General features: G+C 42.4%; 1 protein-coding gene across 3 annotated transcripts; it reads left to right on the top strand.

Moving 5' to 3' along the window:
• The first annotated feature begins 254 nt into the window (after positions 1-254).
• Positions 255-22302, top strand: peli3 (pellino E3 ubiquitin protein ligase family member 3). 3 transcript variants are annotated; one of them, XM_072458757.1, is made up of 7 exons: positions 255-538; positions 11816-12013; positions 15891-16020; positions 17312-17413; positions 19190-19420; positions 20834-21031; positions 21545-22302. In XM_072458757.1, exons 2-7 carry the CDS (start codon positions 11841-11843, stop codon positions 22142-22144), a joined length of 1434 nt encoding a protein of 477 aa, XP_072314858.1. In that variant the 5' UTR covers positions 255-538; positions 11816-11840; the 3' UTR covers positions 22145-22302. The 3 variants fall into 3 exon arrangements, with proteins under 3 accessions (XP_072314858.1, XP_072314857.1, XP_072314856.1); XM_072458756.1 differs by lacking the exon at positions 255-538 and adding an exon at positions 540-648 and having other exon boundaries at positions 20834-21022; XM_072458755.1 differs by lacking the exon at positions 255-538 and adding an exon at positions 540-648.
• The last annotated feature ends 109 nt before the right edge of the window (positions 22303-22411 follow it).

The following is a 22411-nucleotide window of genomic DNA, read 5'->3' as shown; positions in this document are numbered from 1 at the left end:
TCTCCTCTCCTCCCCTCCTCCCCTCCTCCCCTCCTCTCCTCCCCTCCTCTCCTCCTCCCCTCCTCTCCTCTCCTCTCCTCCCCTCCCCTCCTCCTCTCCTCCCCTCCTCCTCTCCTCTCCTCTCCTCCCCTCCTCCCCTCCTCTCCTCCCCTCCTCTCCTCCTCCCCTCCTCTCCTCTCCTCTCCTCCCCTCCCCTCCTCCTCTCCTCCCCTCCTCCTCTCCTCTCCTCTCCTCCTCTCCTCCCCTCCTCCCCTCCTCTCCTCCGCCCGTGCTCAGCGCTCACAGACGCGTCTCAGTCCAGAGCCGTGTGTTCGTGACGTGGGCGCGCGGAGGGAAAGGCGATGTTCTCCTGCACTGCTGCTGCTGCCGCTGCCGCTGCCGCTGCTGCTGTTTCCTCCACACTTCACATCTTCTCCTTGGTCTTCTTCTCGAGGCTTCCCAGACCGTACGGGGACTGACACCCGCACACACGCACCCTTTCTCCCCCTCACACACCCACCCGGAGCAGGAGGCACCACAGCGGAGCAACCATCAGTGGGTAAGGCCTGTTTTTATTGTACTCTGGAGATGTGGAGGGTGGATGCGTGACACGGCTCCCTTTGATTGGCGGATTGTTGTGTTTAATCCGGTGGAGGACAAAGACAACATGTGAGTAACGGTAATAAACAGCAGTTGGATTTGTTTTTTAAAGCGCGTTTTGGAGCTATATTCGCTGAGCTCGTGCATTATTTACATCTTGTGTTTGGTACAGCTGCGTGTCTGTGCGTAAGGAGGGCGTGTGTGCCATACTGTAGTCTGTGTTTATGTGCAGTCCTATTTAAATATATATTAGCACATCGTGTCTGCGTGAAAATATATATATATATATATACAAAAAAATCAACGCTATCGCCACGGGGCCTTCGGGGTGTTCCGGCCGGAGCCTCCTCATGGCCAGATGCGCTCGTGTTACTACGGCACCGCGTCTGGAGAAAGGGGAGAACGCGTCATTGAGAACAGCGTGGTCCTGGGAAAAAACGCAATCCGCTGCAATCCCCGCGCTCAGGGCAGGGGCCACTACGCCGAGGCCGTGTTTGAAGGCTCCCACAGTGAGCGGGGCTTTTCTGGCGCATTATCACTTCAGGACGGGGATGACACAGTGACGGTTCCGAGGGGCGCACGGGACACACGGGACACGCGGTTATGGGGGGCTGGATGTTTGGCAGTACAGTATGTGGAGTTTGCTGAGTAATGTTATGATGACATGATTTGTGAGAGTAAAATATATAAGATTGTCAGACTGTAGGCCTACATACTATATACTAATAATAATACTACATCATACGTGTCATCATGAACACACTGTACACACCGTGGCTTGGTGTACAAACCCACTTTATTTATAGCACATTGTTTTAGTATTAAAGGTGCACCTCTATTAAAGGGCCACTGTGTATTTTTTTCTGGTGGAGGGTCTGTCAGCAGCTTGTCTCCATGGAGATGTGTTTGATTTGCCTGAAATGTCCCACAGTAACTTTTCCATCTCTCTGGAGACAAGCAAGCGACCCATTGAGAATATTCCAAAGCGTTTCCATCATAATCTTCTGTCATAATCTTATACAGTGCTGATGTAATAGAGTTAAGTTAATTGTTGTTCCATTAGATTAGACGGAGCATATCCGATCAAAGACTCACTATGTCCATAGAAGCAAAATACATAAACAACATAGTTCAGTCTGTTTTACCAAAGCATATAACACGGGCTATTCAGAAATGATAACAGGACAGTCTGTTTTGGTATCAACAGGTTGAGATTATATGATAATAATCCTGCCTCTTACATTTGTAACGCCAGAACGGGAAACTTTTACTAAACTCAACTGAAAACTGCAGCCTTGAGTTTAACTGTTGGAAAGTTTAGCCCAATAATTACATTTGTATAATGTTCTTTAATCGTAGACGTTTCCGGTGAACTTTATTTAGACACATAAAAAAGGTTTGAAGTTGAGGGCCGTGGTGCGTGCTGGCATGTGCACAGCCAGAGGAAAGTGACACCAGCACTCTGAGAGCCCTTTGTTCACTGCAGACCAGTTTACATCGCCGTTTGAATATTCCACTTACCCCTCTGAATGGGACACATTCACAGTCACGGCAAACCTGTTCACAAAGTTATTTCTGATAAATATAGAAGCGTGTAGGAAACAGGCCACATCTTTCCTGGTTGGTTATATAACAGTATTAAAACCACAGGAGTTGTGTTTGTTAGTAGATTACATAATCGTTGATTTAGGGGTATTAAAGACAGGTTTTAATGCAAAGAAATAATTAACTTATTGTTCTCAATGTTTACTTAGTCACTACCCACAAAAATACCTTAATTAAAGACCTAAATTCCATTTGGTTGCATCTTTCATAATCAAATGGATAATTTAGTTTACATTCTTATCCTGATTGGATGTTTCCAAGCCAAGAGCTGATATGTGGGTATTGCATTTCTATTGATGAAAAGTGAATTTTACAGGGGCGTTTCCTGTCATAGGCAGAATGTGCAAATGTACGGGGCCCCCAAAAGAATGTGGACTTCACGCCTCACTATAGGACAGTTTAGTAGTGTACATAATGTGTTAAATAGGATCCAGACTGCCCAAAGCCCCCGTAAAGCTAGAAACGGCCCTGGATTTCAGCCCTGTTGGGAAGTTCGTGACATGTGACCTGATCTCTCTAGTGCTGAAATGACAGCAGCTGATATTGACCTTCAGAAAGTCCCTGATTCCACATGTCATTCTGCCCATGATGATGAGGCTTATACACTTTGAACAGACAGAACAGCAGAGGTGAGACGGACCACTGCAGGGTCAGCCATGTCTCCTACGGTTACGTAACACTTTGATATAAGGCCCCAGAAGACCTCTGGCCATTTATCTTCATGTCCCCACGCCACAGTGATGCTCCACTATATGGACCCCAATGCTAGTACTCAAAGCCCATTCAGGATATAAAATGCAAGCAAATATTATATTCATTGTATTTAATGTAGTATAAAACCAAAATGTCCACCATCTGATGAAAAAATGCCTAGCAAGCTTGTTACCACTTATGATTAGAATAAATCAGACATTAGAAGCCAAAACTACAGAGTCTCAGCTTCACAGAGAGTCAAATTCAAAGGTTTCAGAAACAGCTTCTGAATGATAAGGGTAATAATAATAATAATAATAATATCATGAACGTGTATTTAAAATATATGCACAATTTGAATATTGAGTATATAAAATGAAAATAAAATATGCTGCAAAAAGAGCAAATTATGCAGTAAATGTCCAAATTAGCATATAAAGCTATATTTTTGCACTTTTGTGAGTCATTTTAAATCCTATTCCACATTATCTCATATTTAAAGTGCATGTAACAGGTAAAATACACATTTATTAAAAATGTGCTAAACATGATTATATGTAAGATTTTACAAAAAAACACCTATTATTGTTTAAACTGCCAGAAATCGTGTCAGTTAGGTGTAAATTGAACATGTCATATGGACTTTTAACTTCAGCTAAAACAATTAAAGACACGTTTTAACACAGTTCTCTTGTTCTACGTAAAAGCATCAAGCTCAAACAATTCTGTTGAAAAGTAATGCAAAAAAAAACCATTGTGACGCTAAAAAGAGACAACTTTGGACTGACGGTTGTAGCAGAGGCAGAGCAGGACCTTCATCTGTGTGAACTCCTCTTATATAACATGCAGCCGACACAATCACACACGCTAAAGAGGAAAAATAATTATAGCTATACATAGAATCCAACTTAAAGATGAATAATAATGACACAGGTCTTTTTAAAACGAAGCTGTAACACGATGAGCGCTGTCACTGGGCTATAATTCAGTCCATTATTAACTGCCAAAGAGATATATTTAGCCATTCATTTGTTTCTAGAAGAGGCCCGTTCTTCCCACGCCCCCCTCCTGCAGTGGGCACGAGTAGCTGCATGGTCTCACGCTACGTTTGAGCACACTTTTATTCCTACATCTGAATTATTGTAATGTTTTTTTTCCTGTTGGATAAATACAGTGCATTACATCATTGCAGCTCCATCACATGGGAGTAAAAGCGACACCATGTGACTTGTGTTTTGCTTTGGTTGCCATATGACGTTATTAGCAACGTGTTTATTCAGGAGATCTCTGCTAATCCGCGAATAAGATACACGGCAAATCACCAGAATATGAGAAATATATGAGGAGAAAAAGATTGGGACAAAATCTGGACTTTCTATTTTACAGTGAGAAGGAAAATAGATTGAATTGAAAGTTTGAAATGAAATTGTGAAGTAAACTACTATTATAATTAGTGTAATAACAATTTTAACAACAACTATTTATTGAAAAAAACACTTAAAATGTCAAACATTTTAAATAAAATAAATATAAAATATAAAAATTAAATATAAATAAAATATATAATTGGATATAATGAATACAACCCCATTATTTGTTGAATCGGATTTAATTAAATATAAAGACCTTGACTATTACAAAATACTTCAAATAATGTTTGACGTGAAATAAAATACTCTCCCAGAAGCTGTTCAAAAATATATTAAACCTCAAAACACTCAGCATAATTAAGGGATGACTGTAAATGTATTTGTCCAAAAGCTAAAAAAGGAATTGAAAGTAACAGATGTTGATGATGATAAATGATGACAAGATGTTAGTCTTTTCTTGGGGCTCAGTAACGGAACACTTAGGAAGGAGATGGAATATACAATCCTTTACTTATATTTGGAACGATATTGTCTCAGATTAGGTTATAAAATGATGCATATATTAAGCTTCTTTCTGTTCTGACTCTAAATAAAACTGAACAAAATAGACAAGACTGTTCAAATCTAAATGTGATACTAGTTTAATATCGATTGGTATATGAGTATCGATACTTTTAGATGTATTGTCTTGCTTTTAATTGTATTACTTTTGTACTTGGAGAGAATCATCTTCTTTAACTTAAATCTAGCTTTTTCCACCACTTCTTCAGATTGTAGAATAGATTATAATTTGAATTTGCATAAAAGACTGCTGCGTCCGGCGTGTCACGGTGCGGTGCGTGGTTCTCTCCTCTGTTGTTGTACAAACCCAGTGTCTCTCCAACACTCTTTATCTATTATTCCTTTTCCTTTGTCTTGCTTTGTCACGTGGTGCTTTTTGTCCCTCCCTCCCTCCTGTAATACCGCTTCCCTCTCTCCAGGATATGGCTGTGGGTTGATTAGAAAATGCATGGCACAGAAAAGGCAATCCATCACCCTGCCAGCGCCGGACACTTCCGCACATGCGCCCTGCCCTGCCCTGCCACGAAATATATGACTCCTCCTAAAATACTACGCTTCATCATTACCAGCGCTTCCTTTCAGATATATTTAGTACTGAAGATTCAAAACTGATCTCTGGGCCTGTATACTTATTATCTACTTCCTAAGCCATGTTGTGATGCTGCTGAAAGAGTCAAAAGTGATGCTTTAGGTTGAGTTTAGTGAATGTGTTCAGTTTAAGACATTTGTGTCGTTCGTGTGCATGATTCTTTGTTTGGTTACACAAACTGAAAAGCTTTAAACTCAATTAATATGTTTAAAGACATGTTTTAACACGCTTTGGACTGTCAAGCAAGACTAAAACAGGACTAAAACATTGATAAACCAGTTATTCAACAAGGACAAAAACAGGACTAAACCAAGACTAAAACATGACTTAAATAGGACTAAAACAGGACTAAAGCAAAATTAAAACAGGACTTAAATAGGACTAAAACAAGACTAAAACAGGACTGATACAGGACTAAAACAGGACTAAAACAGGCTATTTAAGTCATGTTTTAGTCTTGCTTTAGTCCTGTTTCAGTCCTGTTTTAGTCCTGTTTCAGTCCTGTTTTAGTCCTGTTTCAGTCCTGTTTTAGTCCTATTTAAATAGGACTGAAACAGGCAGTATTTTTGTTTTGTTTTTAGAGATGAAATCAGGTTGTTTTTTGCCGTGACGTGTTTGGGAGAGCATCTGTCACCGACTGCTGTGGCGTGTCACTTATCGGCTGATCTTCCAGGAAGTGGCCTGTCTACAGAGACTGGCCACGCCTCCACAACCTATTTTTGTCTTTATAAACAACACAAACAAAAGGGTCATTAAAAGAAGACATGATTGATTTCATTAATGGAAACCGTGAGCAGTGTTTGGAACTCAATTCTGTCTTTCACTTGAAGTCAAAGGAGGAAGTATAAGATGGGTTGATGGTGGTTCTATAGGTTGTGATGACGCCTCATGTCTTTCTGGGATGGTGGATAATTCCAATTCTTTCGTCACATAAAAGATGCTCTTTTCAACCCACGCTGTGTTTTACAGCATTTTTTATCTTTGTTTAGACCAACTTTGCAAAGTGCTTCATTTGCTTAAAGAGGCATTTGTTCTTCCTGGTCTTCTCTGGGCTCTTCTTTGCCTCCATGACTCTCTTGTCCACCTTTTCCTTATTGAGGTTGAGCTTAAGAGGTCAGTAATGAGGATTTTACCATTTTTGTAGCTCTTGTACCTTCTGAACAAGAACCATCTCACCTTCTTCTTTGTGGACAGTGTTCTCCAGCTCAGTGTTGGCGTTGGACGATGTCGCCAGTTCTTTTACAAGGCCAAAATGAACCTGCTTCTTGTTTGAACCCTTGTACTACAGCAGACGTAGGCCCTGTTCTGTGGTGAGAAGACTCCCTCCGCGCTGTCTGCTCTGTAAATGTAATGTTCTTATGTATAATGCAGCGTTTCCTCTATAACCTTCCTCTGTGCGCCTGCCTATATGTCCCCTGAGCCCATCTGCCTCCACCTCTGCATCCACTCTAATGAAATGTCCCTCGCCAGCCACCATCCGTCATGTGATTATGAAGCGGTGTTCCCATCATGCATCATTCACAGTGCACACCAAACCCGATCACATTTGATTATAGCCCTGCTGTACTTGGCGTGGACTTTACACAGAGACGGTGGTGGTAGTGATGATGATGATGATGGTGACGGCAGCATGAAGGGGCTTTTCCCTGTGCTGCTGGGAGGAAGGGCCGCCATGTTGGAAAGGCCTGGAGAAGTTAGCTGGGTTTAGCATGTTGCAAGAATCAAAGGTGAAGGTTGATAATGGTAAACAGGGCTCTATCGCAGGCATCCAATTTGAGCAAATAGCAATCGAATGTTGGGTTTTTTATATATATGATATTTTGGGGCCAATATGTAGTTTAGTTTTGTGCAATCGTAAAAAGAAATGTTCAAATGTAGGCATCTGGACGCTGTTTTTGAGAAACAAGAGTCATTCTCAACCTCACAATCTGTCACAATCTGTGATTGAGAATGACTCTTGGATCAGAGTCAAAACATCTTGTTCAGAACAACATTTGAATATTTCTACATTGGAACTCTCCTGGACGAATGAGGGATTACAGGGTCTTGTTTTGGGTGGACTTGTTCTGTGCAATGCACTCGTCTTACTTAAATGTTAAAATAATGCTTTATGTAGTGTTTAGGCAGCAGGATGGCCAAAACTAAATATCGGCCTGTGCTGGCCAATTAAGGCTGATCGTCTGAAAGCGATTTCATGGAAATAAACTAGACAGACTTTTCATCAGGGCGATAGAAAAATGACCCCCTGCTTTTTCTGACAGAGCAACTGTGCTCTGACTGACTGAAGCATATGATTGACGATTTGACTTAATCTGGATTCCAATTCCATTTATTTCCCAACCCTCATTTCTATTAATAAATATAAACGCGTTTTCACACTTTAAAGTCCCAATTCCCTAATTAGTCAGAGAACCACCCGGTCCCACTTCACACAGCAACAAGTGGATCTAACTGACTATAACATTAGAACGTTCAAATGTCTTTTCTTCATCCTACTCCTTTTGAGCTCTGTAAACCAGGTGCATAAAACTGTGAAGCACAAAAACATCTGAAACAATGAAATTAACAATAAAACACAATCATCCAGTCAATCATAATTTTAGTAACTGCTAAGAATTGTGTGTTTGGATTTTTTTTTTTAATTTTTGGGCTGTATTTCTCTACATCAAAATATTAAGGAAACGTATTTCTCAACTAAAGTCTCTGGTCTGACTGAAGAACCTGCGAATGCTCATCAAATGGGGACTGGACCTAAAGAAAGAACCAGGAACTGAGAAAGTTTCCTACAGCGGAAAGATCTATAGTGTAGTATGTAGTAGAACCTACTTGTTGCTTTCTATCACTGCTGCTATTAATAATACTCTGCTTCAAGTTTACTCACAGATTGATGATGGATAGATCTTTTATTCAAAGCACTGTGTAATAATCCAGAGCCGCCCATCATCATGCTGTACGAACAAATGGAGTAATAAACACTAACCTACACTGCAATGGAATTCAAAGTAGTACGTTTATTTTTGACATCTTGCACCACTGAACTGGCTCACACATGGCTGTAAGGGTCTCTGTGCTGTCCAGAACTGGCTCAAACATGGCTGTAAGGGTCTCTGTGCTGTCCAGAACTGGCTCAAACACGGCTGTAAGGGTCTCTGTGCTGTCCAGAACTGGCTCAAACACGGCTGTAAGGGTCTCTGTGCTGTCCAGAACTGGCTCACACATGGCTGTAAGGGTCTCTGTGCTGTCCAGAACTGGCTCACACATGGCTGTAAGGGTCTCTGTGCTGTCCAGAACTGGCTCAAACACGGCTGTAAGGGTCTCTGTGCTGTCCAGAACTGGCTCAAACATGGCTGTAAGGGTCTCTGTGCTGTCCAGAACTGGCTCAAACACGGCTGTAAGGGTCTCTGTGCTGTCCAGAACTGGCTCAAACACGGCTGTAAGGGTCTCTGTGCTGTCCAGAACTGGCTCAAACACGGCTGTAAGGGTCTCTGTGCTGTCCAGAACTGGCTCACACATGGCTGTAAGGGTCTCTGTGCTGTCCAGAACTGGCTCAAACATGGCTGTAAGGGTCTCTGTGCTGTCCAGAACTGGCTCACACATGGCTGTAAGGGTCTCTGTGCTGTCCAGAACTGGCTCAAACACGGCTGTAAGGGTCTCTGTGCTGTCCAGAACTGGCTCAAACACGGCTGTAAGGGTCTCTGTGCTGTCCAGAACTGGCTCAAACACGGCTGTAAGGGTCTCTGTGCTGTCCAGAACTGGCTCAAACACGGCTGTAAGGGTCTCTGTGCTGTCCAGAACTGGCTCAAACATGGCTGTAAGGGTCTCTGTGCTGTCCAGAACTGGCTCAAACACGGCTGTAAGGGTCTCTGTGCTGTCCAGAACTGGCTCACACACGGCTGTAAGGGTCTCTGTGCTGTCCAGAACTGGCTCAAACATGGCTGTAAGGGTCTCTGTGCTGTCCAGAACTGGCTCAAACATGGCTGTAAGGGTCTCTGTGCTGTCCAGAACTGGCTCAAACACGGCTGTAAGGGTCTCTGTGCTGTCCAGAACTGGCTCAAACACGGCTGTAAGGGTCTCTGTGCTGTCCAGAACTGGCTCAAACACGGCTGTAAGGGTCTCTGTGCTGTCCAGAACTGGCTCAAACATGGCTGTAAGGGTCTCTGTGCTGTCCAGAACTGGCTCAAACACGGCTGTAAGGGTCTCTGTGCTGTCCAGAACTGGCTCAAACACGGCTGTAAGGGTCTCTGTGCTGTCCAGAGATGTCTGCTCAGGAGTGGGAACCCTGTGAGTCCGATTTGAGAGCGTGTTTTGAGTATTGTTCCTATGACAATCCCAGGCTGATTATCTAATCGGCTTAAACACAGACCAAAGCTAAGAGCCGTGTTGTTAGCGCTCCTCACAGTGTAGGTGGTCCCGCCCACTGAGCGTAATAATAGGCCCCACTATTAAGACTGCTCTAGAAGCTGTTTGTGGTCTTAGTACAGTACTTTGCTGCACAATATTCTGATGAGTAATCTGATGCAGAGGATTCCCAGTTCACGTCTTCAGTTGTTAGACTGTGCGTAGAATGAGAGCAGTTCGGTGTTGCCTTCACTAATATTGAGTGCTTTCAAAATGCGGCCTGTCTCCTGAGGTTGATTTAGATTCTGAAGCTGACACTTAGTCAATAGATTGTTATCTGGTGGTTAAGAGTGCCGCACACTGAGAATACTGCCTCTTTGTCAAACACATTTAATACTAATAGACTGAAGACAATGCAAAATATTGTCAAATCTAATGCAAATTAGGTTTTGGCTGGATACACTTCATATTTCATATTCGAAAGTTAGACAGTTTTCCTATATATTGCTATTTCTGATGCTCATTTACTGCATATAATGTACTTCGGATTTGCAAAAAGCTGGATCATTTGCCCATCCAATTCTATTAAACCAGCCGTACCCCTAAAGGCCCCGGTCAGCAAACACAGAGTGCTATGTCCCCTAAACACGATGACAATTACCAGAAGAGCCACGTCCAGAGCTGCACTGCACCATTACAGACCCGTACTGCTCTCACTCTTCACCAGGATCTGCCAGTTCTTTAAACGAGAGAAGAAAACTCATCTGAATCATCAAGTCCAGGTTATGGACTCAGTAGAAGTCGCCCACTCACTTTAAACATTAAAATACTTCCTTTACTTTTTACTTTTTACTTTACTGACTGTATTATTATTAGCATATATTAGTATTGCAGTCTTTTATAGGCCTATAGTTTATTATCCTACACACACATCACTGGGCCTATTGTGTGTTCATATGAAAGCCTCTGCAGGTGTTTACAGTGACTAGGTTTCATTTCATACAGGAAAGATTTGAATACTTTTCAGTCAGGCCTGACTCATTTAAAACTGGTTTTCAGCAGGTTTTTTATCCACATCAAGACAGAAACAGCATAATTAAATATCACAAGTTACAAACTTGATTTCAACAATAGGAAAATGCTCTTTACCACAAAACTCTCTCTGGTTTTAGACAATACAATGTAATATGCAACCCAAAATATCAATAATCAATATTGCCATGTGTTCTTGTGATGACCTGTCCAGACGTGTCCCCAGAGGAGGCAGCAGCTGCTGTGAGCACGAGCTAGTGTCGTGTTCACTGATGGAACCAAAGCTTCCTGCACTGAAAATAAAACCTGATGTGGACAAAATCAGCTGTGCCCAATATGATTTGCAACATAATCAAACGTCTAGTTAAAAATCAACAAAAGTGTATACATATTTGTTGCATAAAAACCATGGAAATACGTAATTTTTGTTGCAGGTGGGTTTGACATCAGAGATATAGTAGCCAAAACAAACTATATTTCTCTATTTCTTACATGTATAACGTTAGGAGTTCTTGACTATTGCAGTAGTGAACTGAAAAGTACTGCATGCAAAAATACCTATATAATTGGCTGCCTATTTCAATTTTTTGACATCACTAAATATATCTGTCATCTATCAGCTCTCGGTACCTTCAACCTCCTTGGTATTGATATTGGTTTCGGCCCCTAAATCGGTCCGTATCGGTCGATGTGTTTGTACCATGACAACACTAATAGCCAGAGGCCCTGCGTACATTTAGAATCATTGTCTTGTATCAGGAGAACAGACAGTTTTTATAGATTAAAACAACGTTAGTTACTGGTTTTCTTTGGACAGTCCGCATATTCAGCACTTGTTATCAATGATCTGTCATATGTCAATCCACACATTATGTCATGATCTCAGACTGCCCAAACCAGCCCTTTAGAAGAAGTGGAAAGTGTACCTGAAAGTGAGATGTGTGCTGAGTGGCTCAAATGTCCCTTTTCTGCTGCGAATGCAAATGAGCTGGCTCCGTCCAGTTGTTGGCCGTGTGTCTGACCCGTGCTCCTCTCTCTCCCCCGACAGCGAGCCTCAGTCTGGGCCCGTGGGCATGGTTTTGGAGGGGAGCTCAGAGGCTCTGTGTCCCCCCCCATCACTGGAGCTGCGTCCGTCCTGCAACAAGACCCAGCCCTCGCCTCCTCTGGGGTGCAGCTCGCAGCCCCACGACGGAGTCTTCTCTGAGGACAAGGAGCCCGTCAAGTACGGAGAGCTCATCGTTTTAGGGTAAGCCCCTGCCACCGGCCTGGAGAACGGCACGAGAAGGTTTCAGCTCATTTGTACAGCGGAGGCACAACATTACTTCATAATGAGGTGTTTTTATGCAGATGACATCATAACATTCTGAAAGAATAAAGACATTTTCCCCTGTTAAAGCTCAAAACACATCTAAAATGTGAAAGAGCTGCAACAGTCTAATAACAAATACAAAAGTCTACAACGCAACATAATATTTAGTTTGTATTTGATATCTAAAAAAAAAAAAGAAAACCCGATAAACAATAGGAATGCTCACATTTATCACTGATATAAAGGTTGAACTGTTGAACTGATTCGCTTTCTCTCTTTAAATAAGCTGTTTCTCAGTTTGTTTGTTGAGGAACTGTGTTGGAAGTTTGTTATGGGGAAAGATGTAGTGTCCTTTATCTCCCACTGCTGTTAGCAAACAAGCTAGCTAAGCATAGCACAATCGGAGCAACACTGGAGAAACTACTTTTCTATCATTCTGCCGCTCAGTCGGAATGTTGAATGTAAATGATGTTTGTGCAGTGACAAAACATGTGCAGTGTGTTATTGTCAAAAGTTACAATTTTAGTTTGGGTTTTTTATTTGGCCCAGGAGCTTACCAGTTGAGACAGTTTAAGTTTAACCTTAACACTTTCAGACTTTGCATATGGTGTTATTACAGTTTATTGCCAATAATTTGTGTCACTTAAGTTTATATTATGAATAAAATGGTGAGAAACCTCGAGCTAACTTAGTCCTGACCATCACATATAGCTTAAGATCAGTGGGATGGGCGGACATAGACAATAATAATATTTTAAAAAGAGAAAAAAAATAAGAACATCCAACAAAAATAGCAAGCTATGAAAATAAATCAATTATAATTTATTTTGCAATAAATCATTTTAGAGGGAATTTTGGACGTTCTCCTTCAGCGATTGAGACAAAATGTTCACCACACGGGGAGAAAAGTACAGTACTAAATGTTCTTTTGGGCATCAAAAGTAGCTCCTTCTCACAATTTTTGTTTTAAACATTTTGAGAACTGCTGCTCTCCAGGTTTGTCAGGAATATGTTCACAAATCAGAGGAAGTGGACTGTTCTTTTTCTGATATCTCGATAGCCGGTTCAGGACAGAAAAACCTCGCCGCGTTGAACACAATGTGCCAGTTCTCTGGATCTGCAGCATATTAAGACCTTGTACAAACTGTGAGGCTTTCATGTGGGACTTAAACTTACATGACATTTGAACACAGAGCAAACCAAATGGACAGGCTGACCACTTCATTTGTTTCCCTCAGGAACAGGAACCTTCATATATTTGCATGGAGCAGCAGCAACACAGCTTTTACACTCTGCTCCAAACAGACAAAGGGAAAGTTATTAATGCCATGGTTTTACTTTTTACTATGTTATAAATATGAATGAATTTGAAGGGAATTTACTTGTCATTTGTGGGTCTTTGGCCTCATTTGACTGAACTGAAACATTGACGGCTGCGTTCAGAGAAATACATAAACAAATGTAGTTTGTCAGAGTTTACGCAAATCCTGGTTCTAGCCGAGCCCAATTCACGTGGGCAAACAATGACTCGGTTTTCTAGAATCTGTCCGAACCAAATTAGATATAGCTCCACAAAGGTCTCATTCAAAGTAAGAACACAGTGGAATCAACACTGGGCTCTTACACTGTGCTTTAAAACATGACGCGATTCAAACTTGTTCAGTAAAGTGTCGAAATGTATGAAAATCGACATAATTCAAAAGCGTACATATACAAACAATTATTCATGAAGAACTGAGGGCAAGGCCAGTTACCCTGGATCTGACTGGGACCAAATATCACGTCTGTCTAAAACCTCTACAAACATGTTTGGAAATGCATGGGATTCTTAGATTAGTTTTGCACTTCATATTTCAGCGTTCCTTCAGATAAAATGTGCTCTTTGAACTGAATCCAACTATTAAAGGAGACACATTATGCAAAGTCTTCTTTAATGAGCGTTTAACCTTGTTACAACAGTGTTTTCTCATCATTATTTTACTCAGAGTTGCATTTGGATTGTTTCCAGCGTGTTTGAGTAATCCTGTATTGCCCTGCATCTGAGGCTTAAGTGCTCAGAAATGTGCTGTTTTCCCCTACCCCCTATCCCCGCCCACATCCCCGTGTTTAGTTGTTTGAAGAATTAAGACTCCGAGTGACACATGTGGAGTTCTAAAAATGTCATGTAGCCACTTTTCAAAAATAAAAATTCAACTGGAAGTCAGTGTTTCTATAATGAAGCCGTTTTAGATCAATATATAACAAAATGTGAAATGATGATCTACTTATATAATAGTTCAATACCAAGTACCTGGGGGAAAGCATACTATGTCTCCTCTAAAACTAAAACATAAATAGCAAATCTGCAATGTTTGTCAGAAAAATCTATATTTTGCCTAAATAATGAATTGATTAGAGCAATAATTATAATGACGTTTAAAATGTGATTCATTGCACAGCCCTAAACTATGTTGCTCAGGACAGACACATGTATGATGATGTTAATGGAGGCTTACGCTAGCTGTTATTTATTTTATTTATTTTATTTATTTTATTTATTTTATTTATTTTATTTATTTTATTTATTTTATTTATTTTATTTATTTTATTTATTTTATTTATTTTATTTATTTTATTTATTTTATTTTTATTTATTTTTATCTTTATTTATTTTTCCCCTCCATTCCTTATTAGGAAATGAGAGGTTTTGTCTATAGGAGTTTTTGTTTATAAGAGTTTTGTTTATAAGAGTTCTTCCTATAAGTGATCTGTCCTTTTCCTCTGTATCTACTGCGTTGCAACAATGACATTTCCCCATGTGTGGACAATAAAGGATTATCTTACCTTATCTTATCTTACAGATTTATAGCATTTATTTCGTACAGTACTTCCCATGTCAAAAACTACTACTGTTTTGTTCAAATCGATCCTGAAATACAGTATAAACAGGAACAGACAAAACAAACAAGGGGAAAAATAGGTCACAAATTAAATCTAAAGGAGAATTTTGCCCAAAACGAGCCGGTGCAAACCCAGAGCGTACGTGCACTCGCAGCCTGGATGTGCCTCTCACAGATTCTCTGATCGATCGGCCCATGAGTGATGAGGAGGGCTTCATGTGATTACAGGACTGAGACTGGGGGAGGGTCACCTGCACCAGAGGCTTTCACATCCTCTCTGACCCGCAGCACACCAGCGCTCACCCAGCTCCACGTCTGACTCATACGGCCAGAATTAGGCCTTCATTTTTCTGATGCATAATGAAACATAACTCACAATCTGTCCAGACAACCATATTAATGAAAGAATCAATAAATCAATAGCGAACAATGTCGATATACATACTTTATCTTTAACATGCACCTAATTGCATGATTTTTATTGACGTGTAAAATCGTGTCTTCATTGGAGGACAGTATATTGAAAAATGTGAATATTGTGTATATCGTTTACAGTAAAAAGTGAGTAAAAATTAGACGATTAAAAATAAAAATGAAAAACCTTATGTTGTAAATTGTCAAATAAAGGTAAAAAGGGATGTTTCTGAACCTTAGTGATTAATTTTACAGACTGTCTGACAATTAAAGCTCAACTACAACGTTTAAAGACACGTTTTAACACATTTCTGTCAAACTAGATGTCAAATATTTGCTGAATTTATAGTTAAATCTACTGTTACAAGTTTGTAGTCCCGTTTGCGACTTGATTTCGCCCTGGAATAGTCCTGTTTTAGACCTGTGTTGGACCTGGTGGGGCTCGGAATGATCGGAAATACATTGTTGAGGCGAAACGTGGCGTGAAAAAGTTTGAGCACCACTGTCTTCATGTTTTTCAGGCACAATGGGTCTCTGTCCAATGGAGACAAGGGTCGCAGGAGAAGTCGTCTGGCCCTTTACAAGAGACCCAAAGCCAACGGAGTCAAACCGGACGTTATTCACAACGTCTCCACTCCCCTGGTGTCAAAGGTACGCTTCAAAACAACCGCATTACGATAAAGGACCAGAAATGTGTCGCGTTTCAAGGTTATGACGATTGTGCAGTCAAGTTGTCAGAGGAGCACAATTCGAATCATGGCAAACAATACACCGTTCATTTGACAGAATAATTCAGCCCTTTAGTTTTCCCTGTCACTCTTGATTTAATCTTTGCTGTCTGCCCAGTGACGACGTGTCACTTTAACAGCTACTGGCAAAGACGGAGAGAAGCATATTTTACCCAATGAATCACGGATGTGTTTGGCAGCACCTTTAATTTACTAAACATTGCTTCATATTGTAAAAAAGGCCGTCCTGACTTGCTTTTTTAGCATTGCCAGATGGTGGTTTTCTGCACACCATCTGGCACAGCTCGGAAGACAAAGCTGGTGGAAATGTCCGGCTCTTTCAGAAGGACAGTAACTGGTGGACCACTAAAGCACTTTGGTCAAATCAGAAAGACCCTCGTTTTACAGTTGAACCTTACAGTTTATACATTTTCTTACTTTTCTTTTCTTTTTTTCCAATTTGATTTGTTGCTGAACGACTTTAAATCAGTGCCGTCTGAAACTAAAAAAAGTCAAATTCTTTCAAGTCCGACCTCGACTCCGAATCACATGTTTTCACTGACAGAAGATTGGCCCTAGCCTTGTTTTTCAACCAGTTTGCGAGGAACAAACTGCACCTTGAGGTCGTGCCACGTGCATTTTTAGAAAAATGTCCAATTTGAGTTAATGGAATCGCACATGGATTTAACAGACGCAGGAACCAGACGCAGACTTGCACATCATTTGCCAGACTTTCGACACAAAAAGGTCATATCATGTTTTAGTGATGTATCGTGGAATCTTTTCAACCCAAAAAGTGCGCCACGTCTTACAAAAGGTTGAAACACACTTGCGCTCTTGATCAAAAAGCCCCAAGATGATGATTGACGATGTGAAACGGTTTGATTAAAATTAAAGATTTGGTTACGTCATTTCTCCCTGTGGCCCTCAGAGGCAACTGTTGTTGTGATTTTGGGCCTTACAAAAATAAATTGATTTTGATTTGATTACTACGATGTCTTTTGTATGATTAGATATTCACCACGCGTTAGGCTAAAGTCGACCAGTGCCCTTTAGGGAGCTGGTGATTTCTGATGCAGCCTTAATCCACTGTCACTCGATGCAGATGATTTAGCCCTTGCCCGCTGTGTCCTCTGGCTGCTGTCTCCCTGCCATGTGCCCTGCTGCATGTACTATATTTTCGATTCATGTGTGTTTTTTCCCTCCCTGGGCAGGCACTCAGCAACAAAAGCCAGCACAGCATCTCCTACACGTTGTCACGAAGCCACTCCGTCATTGTGGAGTATACCCATGACACCAACACGGACATGTTTCAGGTCAGTGTCCAGTGCGCTGACGTGATGTTTTGTAGCACGGCGGTAAAAATGTTGATGCGTAATGTTGAATTAAGCAATAATGAGGAACAATGCAGTGCTTCAAACAAAACGCCTGCACCTTTCCACTAGTTACAGGCACGAATGAGTTTTCAATGGTTGGTAGAGCTGAAGACACTAAAATGACTTATTTGTAGACAGAACAATCCACAAACAATAGCAAGGAATGTGCGTAATATTCCTACCTAAACATCAGATTAGTAATACAAGTGTGTCTGTCCCATGTAAATAATCAAAATGACAAAGGGTTTCCTGTGATCCACATTACTACTGTAAGTGTTGGCGCCATCTACTGGCAGCAGAGGGAATTATACAGTAAGTCCCATGAGAAACAGCAGAGATCCAAATGAAATTCAGTAAAAAAAAAAAAGAAAGAAAAATCTGAAACATGAGATGCCAAACTAAATGTACTCAAGGTGCATGTTTAAAGCCTAATAACAATGAAAAATAATGCATGATATTTGTCCTTTAATACAATATATCCTTTTATTTGAGTGTAAACCCTCATACGTCCATATTGTAGTGGATTTACTGATTGACAATATGGCAAAAAAAAAAAAAAATGTTTTCACTCAAAGTGATTGATTTACATTATATATTTTCTCATCAACAATATATATACACATAAAAATGTTCAAAATATAAACAATACATACTTTTAATAAGTGCCATTTAACACAAAAAATTACCCAATTTATTCCTCCCAAATCTAAACCCTGGCGATCAGTCGTGACTGACTCTCAAATGGTACAAATGGGACTTAATGAGTGAATAATGATTCTCACTGGGACTTAAAAGTGTTGTTTTTTTGTGTCGTTTGTTCACATCTTTGGTCTTCTCTGGTATCTTCTGATTTAGGCGCTTTAAAACGATTGATAGGTTTTCCCGACACTTTCTTTTTTTTTTATCTTTATTTAACCTTACATTGGCAAAACCATGGTGACAAATGATGACTTGAAATGGCGTCTTGTCGTGATGAGTGCTGCGTCAGGAGCCAGCGCTGAGGGCGAGCATGAGCCAGCCCTCTGCACAGGCTCTCTACAGGAGGCCGTGAGTCAGACATGTCTGGGAACATCAACAGGAGATCCACAGAGGCCCGAGCCCAGGAGGTGCTGTCCTCCTCCCAGACTCCTGCCTGCACCCTCAAGTCACACGACAGCACGTCCATTGTTGTAGAAGATAAAGCCGGTTCAGTAAAGTGTGCGCTGGCGATGAAGCGTTTGTCCTTTGATTAGTCATGAAATTCATTTCTGTTCTTCTGATATTTCACAGCGACAGCAGCGCTACAGCTGTTCGAGTCATGATGTGTAACACCTCACCAACCTGCAGGCGCATAAACACTTCAAAATTAGCCCGATAGAGAACACTTGAATTCTTTATTTTCTACGTATTCCAGTAATCGCTACACAATGATTTGCAGTTGTCCGGAATTCTACACTGCAGAAAGTGGACTTCTTTTCCAAACGCTGTCCGTGTGCCTGATAAATCTGTCTAGAATATGAATTTGCTCTGGTAAGCTTTGGTAATGGTCTAATTATTTAAATTTGCTTGCCCATATACAAATTAAATGGCAAACAGAGCTGCTTCTGTGTCCGTATAGAGGTCTAATTGTAGGTCATGGATAATGACATAAAAGACAAGGTCAGAACAGAATAGAGATGTTTACTTGATGTCATTTCTCACTTTCTTGTCTTAAATGTGAACGACTTGTCACCGCAGATTGGCCGGTCCACCGAGAGCATGATCGACTTTGTGGTGACAGACACAGCAGGCAGTGGGAGTGGCCAGGGAGGAGGGGGCGGAGCTGTGGGGGAAGGAGGCAACGGCGGCCAATCAGCACAGAGCACCATCTCCCGCTACGCCTGCAGGATCATGTGCGAGCGCAGCGCCCCCTACACGGCACGCATCTACGCCGCTGGATTCGACTCTTCCAAGAACATCTTCCTCGGGGTGAGTGTGCTCCTCGCTGATGACCCGGTCACCATGGAAACACACGCAAGGACAGCAGGTCCGCCCACGGGTGACATCATATCTGTCAGGTGCATGTGAGCAGGCTCATGAGCGCCAGAGTGCATCTGAGCGCTGACAAATCACCCATGCTTGTTCTGAGGACCAGGGCTCTGAAAGTCTGTCCCTATAGCGCCTCCTACAGGCCATGACCGCGGAGATCTGTGCGTATTCAGAGCTTAGTCTTACTACATTGATTCTATTCACTACAGAGTCATACTAAATGTAACAATACACAACCATGCGCTCAATCATGGGCTCTATTATAGAGAGCAAATTCTCCAAACAATAAACACAGCAAGGATTTGTAAAACATACAGAGATGTCAAGACCGAATGTAGAAATGGTAGATCTAAATGAATAAATGAAAATACAGAGTATGAAAGCAAGAACAAACAGTAAGGATTTAATGGGCGCTGCACATGTCGGCTGGTCACGTATACAAATCCATGAGTGGTATTATTATTATGGTATTAAATATCATTAACCTTGATGAGTGGACTATAGAGACACAGAGAGAGAGAGAGAAGCAGGCCGGGGCGGGCTAAAACGTGACGCGCAGGTGCACTGTGCCATGTGCAGCCAGAATAGCCACGACTGGAGGCAGAATGACTTCATCCCATGCAACATTCATCAGAACAGCCCAAAACCAGGCCAGCAGTCAGAGAGATCATCAGCCGCTCACATGCACGCTGCACACACAACTGTTACATAACCGGTCATGCAGTCGAAGTATACAGCCTGAAGGACCAGCAGAGGGTTTTTTATTTGTTCCTATTGATAGCTATTGTACGGCTCTGTTATGGCCTCATCGCTTTTCCATATGTGAGACTGGACTCATGACTCATTTACAGAACACGTCTATTCTTCACCAGAACAAACATTATTATTCCATCTTGTTCGGGCTGTTGTGCTAACACGCTGAACGCACCACAGCCACACAAACGTTCACAACATGCAACTGCTGTATGTTCAGGTTTGATCAAAAAAACGCCAAACTTTCGAAAAGCTAGAATAATGTGATGCTTTGAACTAAAATATAAAGAGCATAAACGATGATACACATGTTTGTATAGCGGTGAACACAAAAGGGTGCACACCTGTAGTCTCCCTTGTTTCCTTGCTCTTTGTTGACAGCTCTTTTATGTAGATAACCTGCTGTGTGCTATAAGCGCCTCTGCTGCATCAGTGTGCATTAGTCCTGTAGTCATCCTGCACTGCTCTAAAAATAGAGCCACAGAAAAGCCACGTTTGCTTTTTCTGTCAGCAGCAGCACCTCTGACAACCCCCTCCTCCCTCCTCCTCACCCCTCCTCTCCCTGCTAACTCTCCCTTCACCTCTCTGCATGTCGTCCAGGAGCGCGCGGCCAAGTGGAGGACCTCGGACGGGCTCATGGACGGCCTGACCACAAACGGGGTCCTGGTGATGCACCCGGCGGGAGAGTTCGTGTCCGAGCCGTCTCCGGGAGTGTGGAGGGAGATCTCTGTGTGCGGGAACGTCTTTGCCCTGAGGGAAACCCGCTCGGCCCAGCAGAGGGGCAAACTGGTGAGAAAAGTAATAAAAGAAGCATTCATTACCTTATCACTACACACAAGCAGACACTGTGAACCCCGTGTGACCCTTTGACCTCTCGACCGCTGTGTGAACTACTGAATCTCACAGAGAAAATGTGGTGAAAATATTCAAACGTTTTGCCGTGATTTATGGGAATGTAACCATAATCAGGATTATGTCAAACCAGATTTGGTGGTTATCAATTTAATATTTGGCAAATCTATTTTTAAATTTGCTTTTGTAGTTTGTAATTTTGCGATGCTGCTGTTAAAACTTCAGTATCAATACTCTAATCCAGTTCATCTTCAAACAAATACAGATGATTGCTTACTCTGATGTACAGTCCCATCATGTGGCGGTTGAATGTGAATGAAAAAGGGAAAGATAAACCGAGTTCACAGCCTCCTCAGAGAAGATTTGATAAAAAATGAAAGTAGCAAAAAGAAACAAATAGAGTTTGACACTGACAGATGAGCTCTGTCACACACTACTGATACTGACGTCTGTTCTCAGGTCGAGAACGAGTCCAACACTCTTCAGGACGGCTCTCTCATCGACCTGTGCGGGGCCACCCTGCTGTGGCGGACCCCCGCGGGTCTGCGTCACACTCCCACCCTCAAACAGCTGGAGTCCCTTCGGCAGGAGCTGAACGCCGCGCGGCCGCAGTGTCCCGTGGGCTTCAACACCCTGGCCTTCCCCAGCCTGGCCCAGCGCGAGATTGTGGACAAGAAACAGCCCTGGGTCTACATGAACTGCGGCCACGTGCACGGCTATCACAACTGGGGCTACCGCAAAGAGAAGGGCCCGGCCGGTCCAGGGGGCACAGCTCCGGCCAGCACAGGGGAGAGGGAGTGCCCCATGTGCAGGAGGGTGGGGCCGTACGTCCCCCTGTGGCTGGGCTGCGAAGGGGGCCTGTATCTGGACGCGGGACCCCCCACTCACGCCTTCTGCCCCTGTGGTCACGTGTGCTCGGAAAAGACTGTGATGGGGTGGAGCCAGATCCCCCTGCCCCACGGCACCCACGCCTTCCACGCCGCCTGCCCCTTCTGCGGCACCTGGCTCACGGGCGAGCAGGGCCACGTCAAACTCATCTTCCAGGGCCCCGTCGACTGAGAGAGCGCCCCCCAAAGGACACACCCCACCAGACCAGCAGGACTGAACTGGAATGAACGGAGAAAAAAGCCACTGACTGTCACATGCAATAGTAGATGCCGAGGCTTCACGTGAGTTGACATGTATGGAGAGAATGTAAATAAACGTGTTGAAATGAACAGGGCTGGACTCTTCCTTACACATACAGGATGTGCAAGCTTCTCTCCGGATTGGATTGATTTGATAAGTAATTGGAATGGGACACATAATCAGAACAGTGTGCAAACC

Source organism: Eucyclogobius newberryi, unplaced genomic scaffold, assembly GCF_026437365.1.
Source record: "Eucyclogobius newberryi isolate DKJ021-1_F unplaced genomic scaffold, fEucNew1.0.hap1 SCAF_22, whole genome shotgun sequence".
Lineage (NCBI taxonomy): Eukaryota > Metazoa > Chordata > Actinopteri > Gobiiformes > Gobiidae > Eucyclogobius > Eucyclogobius newberryi.
Note: the sequence above shows the minus strand (reverse complement) of the source record. Positions and strands in the feature narration are given on the sequence as shown.

Coding starts and splice junctions, on each gene's coding strand:
- peli3 (XM_072458755.1), top strand. CDS start 581: ATGCGTGACACGGCTCCCTTTGATTGGCGGATTGTTGTGTTTAATCCG. Junction 649..11,815: donor GTGGAGGACAAAGACAACAT/GTGAGTAACGGT, acceptor CTCCCCCGACAG/CGAGCCTCAGTCTGGGCCCG. Junction 17,414..19,189: donor CCAACACGGACATGTTTCAG/GTCAGTGTCCAG, acceptor TTGTCACCGCAG/ATTGGCCGGTCCACCGAGAG.